General features: G+C 27.1%; 2 protein-coding genes across 5 annotated transcripts in view; both read left to right on the top strand.

The window, feature by feature from the left end:
• The first annotated feature begins 2104 nt into the window (after positions 1–2104).
• On the top strand, positions 2105–4773 carry LOC119690121 (U5 small nuclear ribonucleoprotein 40 kDa protein). The gene is made up of 4 exons (XM_038105113.1): positions 2105–2475; positions 2532–2661; positions 2725–3350; positions 4438–4773. The coding sequence occupies exons 1-4, from the start codon at positions 2368–2370 to the stop codon at positions 4615–4617; spliced, it is 1044 nt and encodes a 347-aa protein (XP_037961041.1). The 5' UTR covers positions 2105–2367; the 3' UTR covers positions 4618–4773.
• A 5559-nt stretch (positions 4774–10332) lies between these two features.
• Positions 10333–21634, top strand: part of LOC119687187 (protein split ends) — a 77574-nt gene continuing 66272 nt past the window's right edge. For all 4 annotated transcript variants that reach the window (XM_038101436.1, XM_038101439.1, XM_038101437.1 and 1 more), the window contains exons 1-2: positions 10333–10476; positions 16084–16096. The gene's annotated coding sequence lies outside the window, so the exon portion shown is untranslated. The remainder of the gene's footprint in view (positions 10477–16083; positions 16097–21634) is intronic.

The following is a 21634-nucleotide window of genomic DNA, read 5'->3' as shown; positions in this document are numbered from 1 at the left end:
TAATAATTGATATATATTTTATAGCTTATCTCTTATTTATAATGTGTATTTATTAGTTTACTATTATACTACTCTTTATGCTACTACCATTATGTTTACTATTATACTAGGTCTATTCCACGAACAACTCGTAGGAGTTTTAAGTAACACTGTGTATACATAAATGCATTTGATCAACAAATTTTCGCGTAAATGAGAGCATCTGAGAGTGCGTAACATCCCTGTCGAAATTTGAAAATGCTAAACAGACTTTACTCCTTCATTTTATTTCAAGTAAAATCTGTGTGATATGTGAATCAGCTGTTTTGGTTTGAATGTTTTTTTGTCAATTTATAAATTATTTATTGAATCTTTCTAAAAACGAAACTAACAATAACTGGATCAAATCTTAAAACTCTAAATTCATTTTTTCCCTAAGCCATTGCTTTGGAAAAAAACTATTGCGACATTAAAATATTTATAATAAGATAAGATTGAAAATTAAAATTAAAATTGACATTAGAATTAAAATTAAAAACTAAATTTTGAATTTAAATTTTTGTATTGTTTATTTGCGTGGTACTGTTGTTTTCACCAGATTTTACACAAAGCTGTACCATGAAAATCTGTGTAAAGAGCGTAATTTACCACTTTTTTTGTGTTACGCTCTCAGTTTGTACTTTACATGTGTTTTATTTGAGTTTTACTACGAGTAGCTCGTAGAACAGACCTAGTATAAGTCGACAGACGACATTGTCTCACTGTCGCTATTTGGATTATATTTATTAATATATTAGTTAAGATTCACTAAGCATACTATAAAAATAAAATTTTAAAATAAATATAGATGTACATACACACATACTCATATAAATTCTACTCCGTTTCATATCTCTTTTATCACACACGAGAACGAATATTAGGTTTTATTACAACAAAATATTGAAGCTCTTATTGAATGTAAACTTTCTTAAAGGAACCAAAAACAGATTATCTAAGCGTTTCTTTTAATTGAAATCCGTATTTCGTTTAAGTTGAACTTTCAACATAAAAAGAATAGATTAACTAGCTATAACCCGTAGATATTTCATAAACCAAGCAATTTTGATTTTTTGCAATCATTTTATAGGAGTCTAAAAATAATTACACAATTAATCTAAATACATAACAATAATAACGGAGGCCTTCATTTGTGATTAGGAAATATTCATATTCTTAATGTTTAATAATGCTCTTCTCATATATTAATACCGTTTTCGATTAGTAAATTTAGTGTAACTTTTTCACTCGATATTCACTTTTAGTGCAATTTTCATTTTTGATTGATAAATCTCAATCTGAATGTATAACACTTGAAATTAATTTATAACACTATAGATATTTAGTCAGAGTAGCAAGATTACTCTGAAATTAAATACCACACTTTGTAGCTGAAATAGTCCGTGGCATCTGCTGCAACGGGTCTCACTTTTATGTGACATTCATCTAAAAAAAAAAATATAATAATGGCAATATTTATTTATAATCTGAAAACTTTTTTATAGCTCCCATACATTGAGGGAATTAAATTTTTCCATATTTTTGCTAAAGCACAATTGTACAATTATCAAATATACATAAATAACTCTTAGTTATAATACCCAATCTTCGTGTTTCCTTCATATTTAAATATTCCAACAAACTATTCAGTTCTTGTATAAGAACGTATAGATTTAACCCATGCAGGCGGCGTTTTATTTTTAAACTATGGAACAATTTTTTTTCTCTGCTGAACTTGAATTTGAGCTTATAATTAAAGTTATAATATCGTCTTTAGAAAAATTATTACTTAAAACACTATTTCCACTCATTTTTTATTACTAATTGCTATTGAAACATTTTTCAAACACACGAAACAAAACACAACAAGAGAAACGTCAAAATTAATGTATAATGTGAACCGTGGATATTAAAAATGCAGATTAACTTAATCTCGTTCTCTTAATCTATCAGTGTAAACGTAGTATTAGCGAACACAATTAACAAAACAAGTTCGATTAAAGCTGCGCGCTCTAAAACCTTTACATCATTCACAATAGTGCACATGTTTGGCTATCAAGATTCATAACACCAAACGACTCAGTAGATAAATGCATATTGACTATCGATACACATTTCATAATAGCCAATATTATTGTACTAAAAATAAATTTAATTATAAATATAACAACAAAACGGAATTGCATTAATTTTCAGGCTTATTATAGTTTGATATTAGCTGTTTCATATTTTCATCGTTTCTTTAGTTTTGTATGATATTTTGTAAGCGCTTTGGAACTCTGGATTGTAAATTTATATGATATATAAATAATTAAGATTAAAATTATTGACTACGGAAGCCAATCTACAATGGGTACAAAGCGTCCAGGAAATAGCATTGTTCTTATGCAAGAACATAAACGACCAAAAAATGAATTAGTACTAAGTAATAGTAGGTCAAAGGCACTAGTAGAATCGGTAATATATATTAACATAAATAAAAAACATTTCTTTAATAAAGTTATTACACGCAGCGAGGTAAACGAACATCAGAATTATTTGCACCTATAGTCTTACTAGAAGGACATAATGGAGAGATTTACACAACAGAATTCGATTCTGAGGGACAATTATTGCTTTCATCTGGTCACGACCGGCAAATATGTATATAATACTTAATATTCGAAATATATTCTGTTCAAAAATTAATGTTTTTTATTTTTGCAGATTTATGGAATGTAAGTGGCGAATGTGAAAATGTTTTGACATTGTCTGGACATGCAGGGGCGGTGTTAGAAGCTCATTTTTCATCTGATGATTCTCTTATATACTCTTGCTCTTCGGATAAAACTATTGCACTTTGGGATTTAAGTATAGGTCAACGTGTACGCCGGCTGAAAGGTCATTCTTCATTTGTTAACTCTGTCGATGGCAATAGGCGAGGCCAACAAATGTTATGCTCTGGATCAGATGACAAAACTATTCGAATGTGGGACATTAGAAAGAAGAATTTTCTACATACTTTCGATAATCAATATCAAATAACATCTGTCTGCTTTAATGATACTGCAGATCAAATTATATGTGGTGGAATCGATAATGAAATTAAAATTTGGGACGTACGGAAACAGCAAGTATTACATCGCCTTCGTGGCCACACAGATACCGTAACTGGTATATGTCTATCCCCTGATGGGTCTTATTTACTTAGCAACTCAATGGATAATACGCTAAGGATATGGGATATAAGGAATTTTGTGCCTGGAGAGAGGTGCGTGAAAATATTCAACGGCCATCAGCATAATTTTGAAAAGAATTTACTTCGTTGCTCTTGGTCTCCAGATGGAAGTAAAGTGAGTATTATTTAATTAAACCACTTAGTTATCACTTCTTACACTAAATTAAAGGAAGATTTGAAAGCATGAATTAGTAGTCCCATATGGGTCATTAATAAGCAGGACTGCGAATCGAACAACTTTTCATTCATTTAAAAAACTAGATATAGTCTGTTCCGGTGGAACAGTGGAAAGCAAAGGCATAATTTAGGAAGATTGGGTAATAATAAAGGGGGTGGGGTTTTTGCACAAGCACGGAGGTGACATTAACAGTAAACCAGACACTAGATTCACGAAAATCGCGGTTTTAAAGGGGATGACGTGGGGATTTCAGTCCCAGTCATTTAAGTTAAGGGACAGGTATTAAGGAGGTTTCAATCACAAGGCTTGAACAAGGTCTTCAGGGAGGGTATTGGGAATGGCGACGTCGTGCAGCCGGGTGAGATACCTACAAGCGAGTGACAAAATGTACTTGTCAACACGAGTGATCTTGGCATTGACATAAAGCACAGAGACGAAGAAGTGCTTGCCGGCAGGCTTGCTCTTGTAATTGCAATCACGAAGCAGTTTCCGCTTAAACAAGCGGATTCTCTCCATCTGAGCGGAAGAGATTGCATGCCAAATGGGTAAGGTGTAGGTTAGTAGGGGGCGAATTAGCTAATTACAGCAGAGCAGCTTAACTACACGACTAGTAGTGTTTACGACAACGCCAAGATATTTTAGCTTGGAAACAAGCTGAATGGGTTTACGGTTGAGCCTTACCTCAATGTCAGAGGTAACAAACCTCTGGAGCATTCACAAAGGATCGTTGCCTTTTACGAAGCATAGCAGTGCACTTCATTAAGCTTTGGGAATAGTGTATTTCTTTTGGTTCGCGTGTATACTGTTTCGTGTGCACACATGATGCGCGTTTAGTCAGTGAATTTCATACTGGCTTCTGAATACATTCATGTCGATCTCTGTTCGGTATTGAATACAAAGATTTTCCACTAAGATTTTCGATCAAGTTCTAGTTCAAAGTCCTAGTAAAAATCAAATCCAAAAATACTACTGCTTTCTATTGTAATAGTAAATAAAAAAATTACTAATATTATTTACTTTTTAGGTCAGTGCTGGTTCTGCAGATCGTTTCGTTTATATTTGGGACACAACCAGTAGGCGGATTTTATACAAATTACCTGGACACAATGGATGTGTAAATGACGTTGACTTTCATCCAAAACAACCAATTATTGCTTCAGCTTCTAGTGACAAAACATTATATTTGGGCGAAATCGATGTCTGAACAAAAAGTTAATAACTGTCTGCAATTTCAATTTGGTCTTGCCAAATTAATTAAATTAAGTTTAATATTGGCTTTTAGGACTTACCATTGTAACTGTATCAAAGACATAAAACTACATTTATGTATACATAATAAAATGAACCTACATTCGATTAATACAGCGATTCTTATTTCCAAACACAAGTATAATTTTTAAGATAATTAAAAACGGATTTTGGTCTATATTTGTTAATTTCAAATTACGGATTGTAGCAATTGTAATTACAATTGTAGTAATGATTTTTATAACTAATAATGAGGTTTCTTTGAATTAATAAATATAAGAAATAATTCCAAGACCACTGATGATGCGTATTTGGCAATACTCCAAACAGCTATACGGTCAGCCAAAAATTCAATTAATAAAAAAATAATATATAGAAAGAATTTTTGTTGTTGTAGTCCAGTACTTTTCGAAAACTCTCTATTAAGGCCGTGTGCGAGTTCGAGTAAATTGAGGTAAAGTAAATTGAAATATCCTAAGGGATTTTTTGCACTGCACTTATGTAAATATTTATTTATTTATTGGTTGTTTTGAAATTTATTTATTTATTTATTAAACATCTTATAAAATTTTCACAATGGTAACACCTAATTTACCTAATTTTTATCTAATTAACCCTACTCGAAATTCTGGTAAATACCAACATTCGCTGCAATACCGACATAATTTATTATTTCCCTCAATTTACTTGAACTCGCATACGACCTAAATTGAGCTGATTTCTTTATATTTTTTTGATCTCCTTGACTTCAATAATATTAAACACAAAAAATTTACTAACTAAAAACAGCTAACTTTTTTATTACAATAAAATTTATAAATAAATAAATGTTCATTTTACGTGTCGTACGTCATATGCGGTTTCAATGTTTTGTCTGAACATATGTTCGCTCATTATCAAGATGCATTCAATATTCAACTAACGAATATTCGCAGGTAATCGCACCTACAAAAGTTCGTTCGTTCGCAAATGTTTGCTTTTTTCTGGATGCACCTTCCACTGTATTACTATTTTTAGTACTTGCAATTGCAGAAAATAACTCAAAAACATAAAATCAACTTTTACTGTTGAATCTGTCATATATTAAAACCTTTTTTAAGAAAAAAAAAAAAACAAGTCGTATTGAGTAGCGAAATAAATTAAAATTAAAGAATCAATTATAAATTTTAAAAATTTTTTAATTAAAAAGTAAGGAAATAAATAATTTAGTTCGGAATATAAAAGTAGAACTACAAATAAATGCATAAACAGTCAAAAATAAAACAAATGTGCAACAAAAACTGTTTGTTTTGATAGACATTTTTCTAGAATTTTCTAAAATATTTGCTTCACTCTATTTTTGTCATATCTAGCCGCTGTAGCTACTGTAGTGTAATCGCGCGTCAAGCTTTGTTTGCAGGCATGTGTGCAACTGTCATTCACAATGAATGTTGTCAACGGCGTATAATATCGCGTGCTAGCACATTTTTTTATTTTTGGTGAAATAATACTTTTTCTATTAAATTATTAACTTATTTATGAATTAATATAAATTTTTATTGAAATTTTTATTATTTTTTAAAATTACTTAACTCTTTACATATTTATATGATTATAATTACTATTAATATAAATTTAAAAAATAAGTTCATAATTATCAAAAAATTATAAAAATATATTAGTTGATAAGAAATATGTTATAAAATTAAATATGAAGTCATTATTTTATAATATTTAAACAATTTTTACTACAAATTTAATTAATTTTTTAAATTTTACATAAAAATCATTAAAAACTTAGAAATAAAAATTAAATAATATATTAAGAAAAACTATACTTAATCTACTATTATAGCAAGTAGAGAATTATTAAACTTTAAACAAAAACAACATAAATAATCTTCTTTTAGAGTATTTTAACCAAAGACGCAATAAAAACAGTATAACTATCTTCTTTCGCTTAGTTCACACAGTGACAACTAATAGACCAACTCTTATTACATTGGGTCAACTAATCTACTAGAATAAAGTATCTATGCAGAAGATGTACACTGGAACGACTGTAGATATGATAGAACAAAGCAGCTTATATCGGTAAAACTACAGACATGATAAACACAATAAAAGAGAACATAACAGAGGAGAGTTCTGACTGAATTACCCTAAACACCTTTAAGAGACACAAAGTAACTATTCGGTTGGCGGCAAATATACTCTTTTGATTCAAGATCGAAGATTATAAACGCTAAAGAAGAAGTAAATACCACTTCAGCGCAAAGTCGTCACTATAGAACCGCCAGCCTCTATAATGATTGCATACCTGACAATGCGAAGCATACGTTATTCCAGTGTATAAGAAGAAGACACTACAAAAAGAATCTTAGTTACTATACCGAAAGCTAATAGTATTATCAATCAATTAACCGCACGAGGCTTTAAATTTGTATAAATTTATAAGTTTTATAAACTAACTTCACTTAGTTAGGTTAGGTTGTGAAGGCGCGTCTGATACAACTGTCACAACTTTCACTAGAGCGAGACAGAGACAACTATTGCCCATTTGTAATGTCGTAGAAGTAGAAGCAAATTATAATGAATTATTTTAATTAATATTCTATAATATAATTATATACGAGTATATAAAGACAAATTATTTAATGAAATTATTTAATGTATTGAATAAGATCATTAGTTAAAGATCAAGATCATTAGAGTACATAAAGACAAATTTAATTATTTAATGTATTGAATAAGATCATTAGTTTAATCTTTCTCTTGTGAAAATTGTCCTTTAAGTGCTACAATAAATAGATAAAATAGTTATAAATTATTATTATTTATTTTTATTATTTAATTGAGTAACTTAGAATGTATAAATTTTTATTGGAATGGTTCAAATTGGAATGGTGAATTAAATTACTTCATTGACAATTTGTCAGACCATTCATCGGTAAGGGCAAAAGGTCTGCTTGTTAAATGACTCAAGTTCAAGGTAATAAATCAAGTTTTTATTTCTTTATATTTTTTGCTAGATATAGTACTAAAACGGTGAATATTCACTTATTACAGGAAGTAAAAGGATATTTACTGACCTGTCACTGCAATCATCCACCCATATGCAGGAAGGTATACATACATATAAAAATTATAATTATGTTTTAAAGTATTTGTAAGTATTGAATAACAATACAGTTTGCAAAAACTAAGGAAACATTGGATTATGTATGGACCCAAAAAAAAAGACTTTAAACTATAATATTATGTAAAAATGCTATTTCAATAAAATAAAAATTATATTCAATAAAAACGCTGCCTAATATGTAAGTATTATTGTCTCTTTAATAATTCTGGAACAACAAATTTTAAAAATTAGATTTATCTACGTTCTAAATTCTAAATTTAAATAAAAATTTTTTTATATTTAATATGTATTAACCATAATAATAATACAATAACCAAATATAAAATACTAGGAATAGAGAATGAAAGATGTTAAATCTTTATATGTTACCAGCCATCCAAAATGCCTTCTCTCAGCTCTTACGCAAATTTCATGAATTTGCTTTTACTGTTTTTAATTTTATATGATACATAAGAAAAGCTTAAATAATTTATAAATTTCATTATTTAGATAATAACAGATATACGAAATTTTTTTTATTTTTATATCCAGAAATTGTAGATGCATATAAGTAGAATAGTATATGCATATACTATTCTACTATTCTATTATTTTACTTATAATAATATATATTTGAACAGTAATAAATCGTGTATTTGTAAAATATATTTATTTATACATATTTATTCAAATATACATATATAAATAAAGGTATACTAATTATTTGTAAAAATGTAGATATAATGTTTTAGTCTCTCTTATACGATTTATATCGCATTTGTTTTAAAATTTGTTCGACTTCATATTATTTCAATAATTATTAACATAAATTAGTTTAATTAATTAGTTTTATTTATGACCAGTTCGGTATATTGTTTAGTTATTTTTTTTATTATTTTTTATCATTCAGCCATCATTTAAGCGATCTTGTTAAAAATTATTTCATATAAATATCAACATTAATTATATATTGCTGAATTTTTATAAATATTGCTTAAAAACTGTTCATAAAGTATAAATTATAAACAAAGACATTATCTTGCAATATCTCTGATTAGATTTATATCGTAGATAGACATTTGCGAATAAAATGTTATTTAATTAAGCAAACATTTTAAAGCAATATTATTTAAAATTATATTACATACAAGCCCACAATAATTATTTTAGTATAAAATTTACAAATATTGCTTAAAAACTGTTTATGAACTACAATAAGGATTAAAAACATAAGTAAACAAAAGAGTATATATCCGACTATAGGTCACGTTTTGTTAAAATCAAAATTAAACATTTGTTTAATATATATTATTAGTGCACTATAGATAATGGAATCAAGTGCATGTTGTAGTTTAGATATAGATTTTATTAATGTTAATTTATGTTACATCCTGATCCTCATGATGATACTGAAGGAGAGTCGAAATATAGAATATATTAGAAAATATTAAATAAATGTTTAATTTTAATTTTGACACAACAGCGACCTATAGCTGAATATAAAATATAAAAAAAAAACCAACATTAAAAAAATCAGTTCGAGTGACAAATTGAAAATCCAACAAAATAAATATTAAAATAATTACTATATCTTTTTTTTAGTGTAATAAGAGTAAAATATAATGTATTGTTTTTATGTATGTATTGTATTATTTTGTGTTATAGTTATATATAATTTTTATATTCCTTGCATATAAATATATTATATATTTATATATAAATTTATGTATTAATATATAAAATTAAATAAATTAAAATATTTTTTTTATGTTTTGGTAACATTGAAAATGCAACACATGGTACTGACACCATGTGTATTTATTGCACCTTTTATTCAATATTTGAACCTTTTTTGTGTATCTTGTACCTGAAAAATTCTCTCTCTACACTCTTGAATATGAAATTTGCACCAATACTCTCCACATAGCACAAGATTTTTAATAGAGTTTTTGTTAGTTGTTGTATAAATCGTGAAGGACGTGGGTAGTTCACGGAGTGGTATGCGTTCCCTTCGTGCAAAATATTATGATAAGAAAAAATAATTATTATATGGAAAAAGAAACATATATGTTACTTAAAAAGTTACTAATTTCTCGTGGCAAATTATGAAAAAATTAATGCAAATATATGTTAATGTACAAAATTGTGTATATGAGAAAATTTACAAAAAAAAAATGTGAAAGAAATCAAATCAAATCAACAATCCAAGCAAAATAAAAAATCATCAAATGCCAAATAAAAGAAAAATTACTAAATATTGAAATGTTCTGTTATATGCAAATATGATAAAATGTGTTAAATCGTTTCAAAAAGAAAATATACGAAGTGTTTAGTGAATAGTGAGTGAAGTTAGTGGCAAAAAATTAATTAATTTATACCATATTTCTCTATATCTATCAATTTATACATACATATCTATCAAAATATATATTTATGTATGTTTTGTGTATATAAATATATATATGCATATATATATTTATACGTGTATGTATCTAAATATGAAGATTTAGATAGTAAAATTAATTCATATTAAACAAAATATTGAATACAAATATACAAAAAAGTAAAAAAGAATAAAAAGGAGAAAAAAAAACAAAAGTATAATTGTTATCTTACAAAAAAAAAAAATAACTTGAGCCCTTGCACACTTGGAGTTAAAATTGTGTGATTACTCGAAGTCGTCCGTTATTGGATTAGTAATGGTTAAATTTTTCTGTAAGTATTAAAAAAACATCAAAAAACAAAAAAGTATTTTAGACAACAAAAACATAGTGTAAACATCATTATTGTCAACTTAATTTCAATACAATTTAGTGTATTTAAGACGACGCATTTATTTAAACAACAAAACCGACGACAGCACTTAAACCTTGCTTACTTAGTTTAGTTTAGTTTAGTTAAGAAAAACGAAGAATAGTTGAATAGTTAAAAGCCAACGCTTCAACAAAATTCCTCCTTACAGCAGCTAAATACGCTTTATTTTTAGTTTTTAGTGTTTAGTTCTCATGAACTGAACTGCACAGTGAACAGTGGCGTTTGACTATTTCGTGACAGTGCAGAAAAGTAGTAAATCATTTACAAGAAAAACAAAAAAATGAAAAAAAAGTAGCATTAGTAGTATGTACTGAGTTGGTTGGATTTCAAGATAAAGGTTATTGATTTATTGTAAAAAAAAACTATTATTATTAATGATTGTTGCAATGGCATTAAATTGTTGTTTTTAGTGGTGCGTTATTGTATGTATTAAATACAATAATTTATATTTACCCTAATGTCGCTGCTCTATTCTTCTCAATATAGGTGTGGCTAGTTCTACGTACTAATGTTTGTTGTATAAACATTATAAATTATATAAAAGAGTTTGCAAAAATTTTATATGAATTCGATATATATTTGTTTTTTCTCGAAGAAACCTTATAAAACGTATTGAACATATGTTTTTGTGTGTTCTACTAAATAACAATATATATATACATACATTGATACCGACAGAGTACTCTTTCTTTGTATATTGTACAACAAATGTGGCATTTTAATTGTTGCTTACTTACCATCCATGCTGTTTGTAGGCATACCGGTTCTGTGTATGAAAGACATGTGGATTGCATATTTCGTTCAATTCTTTCTGCTCTGTTAATGTTAATGTTTTGCTGTTGGCGTAGTTGAGGAAGTAGAAGTAGAAGTCGAAGTCGCAGGCGAAGTCTACATCAAAAGGGTTCTAAGCATAAATTAAAAAATTAAAAAATTTCATCCATACCAGTACCGATACTAATTTCGTAGTATGTTTACTTTTTCTATACATAAAAATATTATATATATAAAGCAAAGCTCATTTCCAAACTCTCTATTATATGCTTTATATACACATTTTTTGCTTTGCTGACGATGTTTGTTTTTTTTTTTTCTTCTTCTTCTTCTTCTACTTTTATTACTTGGTCTCTTCACATGTCAGGTACCAAAATAATAATATTTCCTGGGAAGTCGTCTTCACTACCGAGAAGTTAGTCTGAAGTTATGAAGTATATGCAGCACAGCACAAACCATCCAGTCAGTTTTTTCTTTGTTCGTCGACGCAGTCAATCATTCAGTTTTGTGCACCACATATGCAGATGATGATGCTAAAAATTAGTCCCGCTCGTGTCTTGCGACAAGCCTAAAGTCAATTTTTAAAATTTTAGTTTCTCAACAAAAAATTAAGAAAAAAACAAGATACTTTGGTGTCTGCTGCATAATACCAAGTTTCGCGTAAAAAAATCTCGAAAATGTTCATAAAACATCAAGTAAATTTGTACGTGCTTCTTCTTTTTTCTGCTCGTCTACGCTTCTAGTACAGTAAACGTACAATATTTACCTCGAACCTGAGTTGTTTAAAAAAACAAAAAAAAAAGATCTTCAAAGAAGTTAAGGTTAACTATATCTAACAAAAAATTTAATGTACAATTTTTTTTAACCGATTTACGACTTGAAAGCCTAGTTAGAATAAACAAAATGTTTATAATTGTAGTTTTAAAGTCAATGAAAAGATTTTTTTTGGACTACTATGGAATAAATAACCGAAAAGTGTTAATTATAGGCACTTTATAGACACCTAATATATATAATAGATATATTAAAGCTCTCTAGGCGTTATAGTTTAATTCTATATTTATATATTGTATTTACCTAATAAATAACCAGAAAAATATAATTAATAGGCTTTTATATATCAAAATCTTGTAGGTCTTATAGTTTAATTTTGCAGTAATATGTTAAGTTAACGCAATAACTTTGTTTGTTTATTTTATAATCTAATCATGTTCACCAGAGATATGCAACTTTGACAGGTAGATAGATAAGTAAAACTGGTTAGGTAAGGTCACGTAGAGATAACGAGTCCTTAAAAGTAATTAGAAAGAAGAGATACATCACTTAAGATGTGTTATTGTTTGTGTGTGTTAGTAAAGCGTATTTTAATAAAGTAATAATAATAATATTTTTGTAGTAACAAATCTCTGCAAAATATTAATAGGTCCAATGAAAATTTTAGACAAGCTTCCAAACAAAAAAAAAAAAGAGTTTCCTTAAACATCCAGATTTTTGCATAGCCTGCTTTGTTTTTGTTGTTGTAAATCGCCAGGATCTGCCAGCGTAGTTCCATTTTTTTGGTGTGGAGAACGGCATTTGCTTGTCGGAGTAACTGCGGGATATAGACCCAGCTATTTTTGTGGTGATTACTGTTGATAATATTTAATTTATACATATTGTTATTATTGTTATACCGGTAAAAAGTATTCGTCATTCGATTGCAACATTAATGATACTTGTCAGTCTTATCTATGGGTCCGATAATCTGTAGATAGCAGTGGAATTCAACTTAGTTTAGTTCAAATTTAATTTTTAGCAAAAAAAAATTATATGATAGAAATAAAAATTACTGTTCAAAACCTTGATATCTCTTGTGTAGTTTATTACGAAAAATTGAAAAGTGGTGCTTATTATTCGATGGGATTTGGGCCCTCGCCATGTGTTAAAGGGCTTTTTCGATCTTTTAAAATAAGAATTTGATTTTTATTTTTTTTTTTAATTCGTTGTTATTTATTTTATATTTATGCATATAATAACTTATATTCGGGCTTCAGAAACCTATAAATATATTGTAGAGAATACTAAATATATTATGTGGTTATTGTTGTAAGCCACTATATTTGTTGGGAGTGGTGAGCGTTACTTGATTGATTGAGTAGCCGGGTAGCTTGAGGACATAGGTTCAGCCGATTCTAGAACTAATCATGTAGTATTCTAATAATGTGATTCTCAATTATTACTACAATGTTAATTATGATGAATAAATACATTTATAATTAATTACTATACCATTATCAGTCGTCTTTTTTCAATTATTAACCATTTTATATATTATATTATATCAGCTTAGCTTGGCGTATAGTTCTATTATTTTAAGCAATTGGTGTAAAAATGGTGTTTTTAATTTTTTAAATATTTTTTCAAATTTTACGTAATTAATACATTTATGAGTATATAGTTTTATTCAATTATCTAATCTAGACTCTAGAGTTAGAGTCTATTGTTACTTTAATTGTCTTTAAAAAAGAAAACCTTTTATCACAAATAATTTTAGACCATAGGTCATAGTAGATATTATGATCCGCTCTTCTAGGGTCCAGAACACTTATAACTGTTATTTTTACTTTTTTTTCTTTAAATATTTTACATTTCTAGTTTAAGATAATATAAGATTTTGTTTCCTGAGGAGAAATTATCAAAATATTGACTCATATTAGCACTACATAGTCTAAAACGAAATAAGGTCGCTTGCTAGAAAAAAATTGCTAAAATCTTTGATTATTGTTTCCTCTTTTCTTCAGTAAGGAGTAAAAATTTGAGAACTAAAATATTACAAAAAAAAAAGGAAGATATTGCAAACAGCTTGTATTAAAATCTATTTTGGCTACTTCGAAGTTCTCTAAGTGACATAAGAATAGTCATAAAAGTCGACTTTTAAAAATATATTTACTTACAATAACTGAATTTGTCACAATAAAGAATTAAAAAAAAACCTGTTAATATAGAATACAAAAAAAATAATTATTGTTAATATAAAATAGATCTCTTAAATCAATAATTATTGAACTAGAGAAGGTATTAATCAACAATGGTAGACAAAAAAAATTTTATCAAAAGTTGAAGAAATATGGAAAAACTAGCAATTTGTATGTTTTGATCAGTTTTTAAAATTCAAATATATTTTAACTTAATTATAGCTATCTATCATGTAATTATAGCTTTTTGTCATATAATTAGAAATATCTACAAATATATATCTTAACTAAAACTCACAGTGAACTCTGCTCTCTGCAATATACATCTAAATATAACCCATGCTTACTATATCCTGTAATGTATTATGTTCACTGCTTTCAGCACCTGTTATCTTCATCCAATCCTCAACTATTCAATTGCTTTTCGCTCTGATTCCTTGTATATATAATAGTTTAAGCCAATTATAATTGAGATCGCTGTGGAGATTTATTGAAAGAGATTACCAGGCGTAGTGTCGATAATGATGTTGATAATTATACTCTAAAATTGAATCATTCAAGTGATTGATTCATCATCAATTAATCAAAATTCACAATTAATCGATTAATAATTAATCGATTATTAAATCAATTAATCAAAGTGTACATAAATAGTTATTATGAACTTGTTTCAACCATTATCCTTTTTAACTAACTATATAGATGTACAATTAAGATTATAATTTTATTATAAAAACAAACCAAAGAATAATATTGATTGTAGATTATAAATATTAACATTATGTGTCATTGCACATACATTTTTCTACTCGTATTGTCTGTACACGTAGTATAGGCAAAGTCAGAGATATAAATATCGTAAGAGCATCGCTGATTACTTGTGATTTAAAACCGTTTTTTGTGGACAGATTTTTCTTAAGATTAAATAAAAAATTATTAGCATTTATTGTGCTATAATAAATGTCACAGTTTTTAATATATATAACTTTTCTTAATTTATTCCTTTATGATAGGACTGATACCTGTCGGGTAATTGTGAAATAGTTATATATAACACACAATATAGTAATGAAGTAATATTTTTATAATTAAATAAATTCTTCTTGGTTTAGTAGTCCGTCATTTGAAATCACTTTAAAAGCTGTCTTTTTTCCAGACATGAATAACTCATATTGTATTTATCATGAGATTAGAATTTTTTAAAAGTGAAAAATTACTTTTTTCAACTGTTTTTGTACTTTTAAGTACATCATTAGCAATGACTCATTAGCTTAAAAAAAGAAAAAAAACTATATGCACGACTGCAACTACTGATACAATCTGTTCTTAAACTAAATTCTGTCCGTATTTATTGTATTTGAAAACCTTGTACTTTTGCATTTTAATTTAGACGTAATAACATATATATTCAACTAAATCAAGTTAAGTTTGAAAATAACTTAATTTTACTTAATTTCTTCCATAATTTTTGTGGATGGAATTAAAATAACATTTGTTAAAGATATAATCTTGAACAGTTTTTGTGTAATTGAGCTCGCATCTCTACAAAAGTGTAAACCTTTTTGAAGTGATAAAGTTCTTTTTTTTTTGCTTTTTGGGTGAATGTGGAAACAATAGTTTTTATTTAGAAAAAGAGAAATATATTACAACAACGAAATTGACGTGAAAGAACTGACGTGACGATTTGTAGTTAGAATTTCATTTTTAAACAGATTTTACTAAATATATTATACTATATTATTTTTTCAGAAAATTAATATCGATTACTATAATTTATTTTCAGCTTCTCACTTGAAGTAATTGAACAAAAATAAATTCTAATAAAATTATACATAAAAATAATAATTCCCATTTCATATATGTTGTCTATATGTTAAGCACGTCGTATGTAGTAAATATAATGTATATAATTATAATCCGTTTATTTAAATATACTTATAATATATATGTGTAATTTGCCATATAAATATTTGTATGTATTTTTTTTGTTTTGTTTTTTTAGTTGATAAGTTAAAACATATCTCACAAACATCAGTATTATAATATTAAAAAAAAAAAGAAATTTTTATAAAAAATTGTTTTTTTCGGTTACCTAAAACTTATATATTTTCGTTTTCCAAGAATATGGATAAAACAATAAACAGATTTTTTTTTTGTATTTTTATTTTTTTACTTCGACACAACCAGTATTAAAGTCTCCCATATTTCTTCATTTACACATATTAAACTTTGTGTATGTGTGTATTTTTTTGATACACATAGTTGCATACATTGTTATAATGGAGATATTTCTATTATAGTCCAACAAAAACTACTTTGCCATCATCATCTTTTCCTTAGTTGGTTTCTACATACATATATAACGAGTGGGAATGAGAAAGAAAACAACAACAATTAAATATCATTAGCAGCAGCACCAGCAAAACTTCCAAAACATTTTTTTTCTGTTTTGTTGGCTTGCGTGTGTGTGTATATGTGTGTATATGCAGTATTCGTAAAAACAAAAAGAAAAACGTTAAAACGTTGAAACGCTACAAACAAACATCTGTGTGTGCCTCCAAAAAATCAATAAATTCCGCCATCTACAAAACTACAAACGAATGAACGACAATGAGAGCGAAGAGAATATTATGAGGGCAAAATAAAGACTCAAGTACAAATTGGTGAAAATAAAGCCAGCAAAATGTGTAGCATAATAAAAATGCCAACATTACATATATATATATTTATATAAATATATATGTATATATGATATACATACATGTATTATTATGTGTAATAAATAATTACGCATAAATATACAGTTTGTATAAAAATTAAAATGAAAAAAATAATAAATAAAATATTTATGTTAGCTAACAAAAAAAAAAAAATAATAATTGATAGAAAGTGCGGTTTTTGCGAAATTCATATACATAGTATATGAAAAGTGTTCCTAAATACGTAATCCGCGGATTCAGAAACATTCATTTCGTCTCTTATCTACGTGTGCTTATACATCCCGTTTTTCGCAGTTCTTGTTTTGACGCGTCATACGAACGTCGGCTCCAACGTTTCCATATTTTATGTTTTCGGCGGTGGCGTTAACAATGACGGTAAAAATATCACAATAAGTGACATAACGTAGTGTTTATTCGCAGATGTAGTATACTAAAGTGTATACGAATTACGAATTTATTTATCTATCTATAAGGTAAATTAATTAATACCAAACGAAAAAAAACAATTTTTTTTTCTTTAAAAATCAAAGTTATATATACAAAATTAATTGTATATCTAAATGTGATAACAAAATGTCTTAAGTCGCTGAAATTGTATTCACATTTAAGATAAAAAATTAATCAAATAAATTTTTTTCAATTAATAAAAATTTCTTTAAATTTATAATAAAAAAAAAAAATTGCAAACACAATTTTTGCAACAAAAAGTGAATTAAAATAAAACGGAGCGCACAATAATCACTAGTTAAAAAAATTGCAGAGCAAAGAAATTCAGTTACTGTGAGAGGAATACAATAATAATCCGCCCGTTGTTGCCTTATCGAATGGTGAAAACCAAGTGCGGTTTACGTGTAGCAACAACGAAATACGAACGAACAAACGAACAAACCCATGAATATACGTTAATAAAAAAATGCGCTTGTATAAAGTTTTCAGTCAGAGATGTTAAAGAAATATGTATATAACGTATAAAAACAACTGATTAATGTTATCTTAATACCAAATTCAACTACTACCTACCGCACCCCAAGAAACGAAAAACATCACTAAACAAAAGCAAGAAAAGGAAATGATTAATGCAGGGGGAATAAAAATTATATAATAAAACGTAAACGTTGCTGCTCCGCATTTTTTATGGTTGCTTAGACACTAAAAGAATAAGCAATGAAATAAATGAACTAAACGCTATTAAATATAGTATTCTTATGAAATATAATTAAAACTAAAACAGGTGAAGAAATTTATATTTTTCTTTAATATAAAACAACTATCTTTATTACAATTTAAATTGTTAATATTACAAAAAAAAGAAAAAAAAACGACTCTGCTGCTTCCTTTTAAAATTATGCACACACAAACAAACAAATGTAAATAAAATACTAAATGTACTGCGACTAATTCCCGCCGCATTCCTGAAACAACTATTATGTGTACAATTCCTCATACATAAACACACATAGATATATATATGTCTATATATGTATACATGCATATGTTTGTACATATTCTTGTATTTTTGTCACGTAAAAAGTGTTTCTTTATTAATGTTTGCAGAAACTACAAAACGAACGAACGAACAAACAAACGAACGAACGAACGGTTACGCTGTGTAAAAGAAAAAGAGAGGAAATGAAATGCATTTATGTGAAATTATATTGTGAAAAAGAGTTGAAAACAACTTGAAAATAAACATACAAAAACAACAATTCATACAATTGGCATAAATATGTGAACATACGCGGATACACATGCATACATATATATATATATATCTGCTCTGCAGCAGCAACAACAGCAGCAGAAGCAGCAGCGGCAGCATACATATAATTGAGTATGTGTATAACATTGTACATATCTGTTATTTGTTTTGTTATTTAATTGCGATTGCGATTGCGCAGTTTATATAGCAAATTTTATAAAACCAGAAATAAGTAAAATATCATCATCGGTAACAATAGAACACGGTTATTACATTAGCATTATAATAATAATAATAATAATAAGAAATAATTTATTGTATATAGTAGTAGCATTGCTCTCATCATCAAAAATCTAATACCGAAGAAAGAAATCAATAACGAATTGTGCCCTCTACACTCTACTCTTCGCCGTGTACGCAAAACATCTACACATTTTATAGTTCTAAAAAGAAATCCAGTTTTGTCAACGTAAGCACAAAATACACTGAAAAGGCCAGTTATGTAAATAAATGAATGTATGTAGAATAAAACATGCATACATACATATATGTATATGTATATATATAAATATTTTTTAGTAAAAAAAACGTCGTCGTGTGTGTGTGTGCGTGTTTTGTGTTCAATAGATGCCCAGCTTAAATATATTTTTGTGTTTGATAATTTGCTCTAAATTCTAAATTCCACGTTTCTTTATGCAAAATGTTAAAAGATAGTTGGAAAAAATGTTCTACTTGCAAAAAAAAAAAAATTAAAAAATGTATACTTATTTTACAAAGTAAATAATAAAAAGTGTTAAAATTTAAAACAACCCAATAATTAAAAAATACAAGAAGTACAGCTAGAAAGCAAATCCAATTAATCTGAAATAGTGCAGTCCGAGTACTGGCCAGTCAATTAAAATCAATGCAAATCTAAAAAAAAAAGTGTAAATAAGTAGTGTTAAAAGCAGTAATATGAAAAAAGTCTGCAATGCATCATCAATCAAATAAATTGAATTATGCTTTATGTTTTCTAATTTGTATGTTATATGAAAAATATCCCCTACAGATGTGTCGTTTTTTTATTTTTATTTTTTTTTTTTTTGAATAACAAATGAAATCAACATAAAGTTACTTGGCATTACCAAATTTCCTGTTCTTTATATATTTTGAGTAGAAAGAGAATAGCAGAGAAAATAAACACGTAAAAAAACAGAAACGAACGAGCTGAACATGCATAGTGCTTCATACACTTCATTAACTGGATGGATATACGAAACTTCGCTTTTGTCTTTTTTAAGTTAATGGTTGACTATGCAAGAAAACAACATTATAAAATAAAACACAGGCGTTTATAATATATGCATGATTATATGCATACATAAATATATATAGATATGTGTATATATATTGAAAAGTTAATATTTGTGTCGGGTGACGTAAAGTATATTCGAGTACCAACTAAATATACGACGATAAATGTATAATCACAGATACTGTGTATACATACTGAATGTAGTTCACACTGCAAATATTGCTTTCTCATTCCCACTCATAGTCAGTTTGCGAATAATATCATAAAATATAAGTGAAAAAATTTATATCTCAGTGAGAAACCTTAGTACAAAATGCTACGTTGTCAAATTTCATGCAATCATGCAGTGTTGTTACTGCTTTAGTTGCCTGCCATATATTAAAGCACAATATAGTGTTGTGTTAGTATCTGTTAGTTTCCTATACTAATGCGAAATTCGAGAATAAACTCTACTCTATGTATGCTTATTATGTGGGGCCTGAGAACTATCTGTCTGTTTTACTTTATACTGGTGTGCCTGGTTTTTAATTTTACTTTGCTTTGCTCTACTCTTTTTTTCTTCTTCGTTTTTGTATTTTTCTTATTTTTTTGTGTTTTTGTTTTTCACACAACAAAGTCTCCACTGAAGAAAACAAAAATTTGTTTTACATTTTATGTAAGCATTGTTTTGATCATGTTATTTTCATATATCAATGTATGCATATTATTCCATTATAAAGTATAAGTATATGTGTTGGCAAATTACTTACATATGGTATTAAATATAAATAAAGAATTTATTATTAATACGGGTACGCGTTGACTATTAGTAGATGCGAGAGTAATTAAGAAAATTTATAAAAAAAATTAAGTGCAATCCATAACATATAGTACAGTACATATAAAGAAATATGAATTTAATGATAAATATGTATAAATGTGTATTGATGACTCACAGCGTATTTTATACTATCTATAATATATGTATGTATGTATATTTAAATAACATACTACACATATATTAATCGCTTTAATAAAATTTTAAAATAATAGAACTAAAGACAATTTACAAAATTGTAAAATAAAAAAATTAGAAGAATTAAAAGATTTCTATATTTTACCTTTTTTTTATTTAAAATAATTTAAAAACAACCAATAATAATTTAAATTTATTATACGACAGCAACAAGCTAAATACAGAATTTATAGGGATTTCTAAATTCTATAGATTTTTACCTTCCTTTTCCATAAAAAAGCTTCGTAAAACCATTTAAAAAAGAATATTAAATGAGTTATATTATTAAATTTTATTTTATTTTATTATATTATTAAACTTTATTCAATAAATTTTTTAAATTTTATATTTTAAATTAGAAATCTATTCGTATTCGTTCCATATTGAGAACCTGAACTTATAGGTTTATTATTATAGTTTAGAATTATTGGAAAGCGTGTTCATTAATACATGACTATAGCTAAATTTCAGATTTCCTCCTCTTCGAAATTTTAAACAATCAAATAAACACAAAGAAAATATACTCCGCCTGTCCAACTATCTACTATCGAAAGTATTCTAATCGATAATAATCTGATTTCTTTATAATTTTTAGTACTTATTAATTTGACAACGAATATTTAGTGA

The sequence above is a fragment of the Teleopsis dalmanni genome, chromosome X (assembly GCF_002237135.1).
Source record: "Teleopsis dalmanni isolate 2A chromosome X, ASM223713v2, whole genome shotgun sequence".
NCBI lineage: Eukaryota > Metazoa > Arthropoda > Insecta > Diptera > Diopsidae > Teleopsis > Teleopsis dalmanni.
This window is presented reverse-complemented; position numbering and strand designations above follow the sequence as displayed.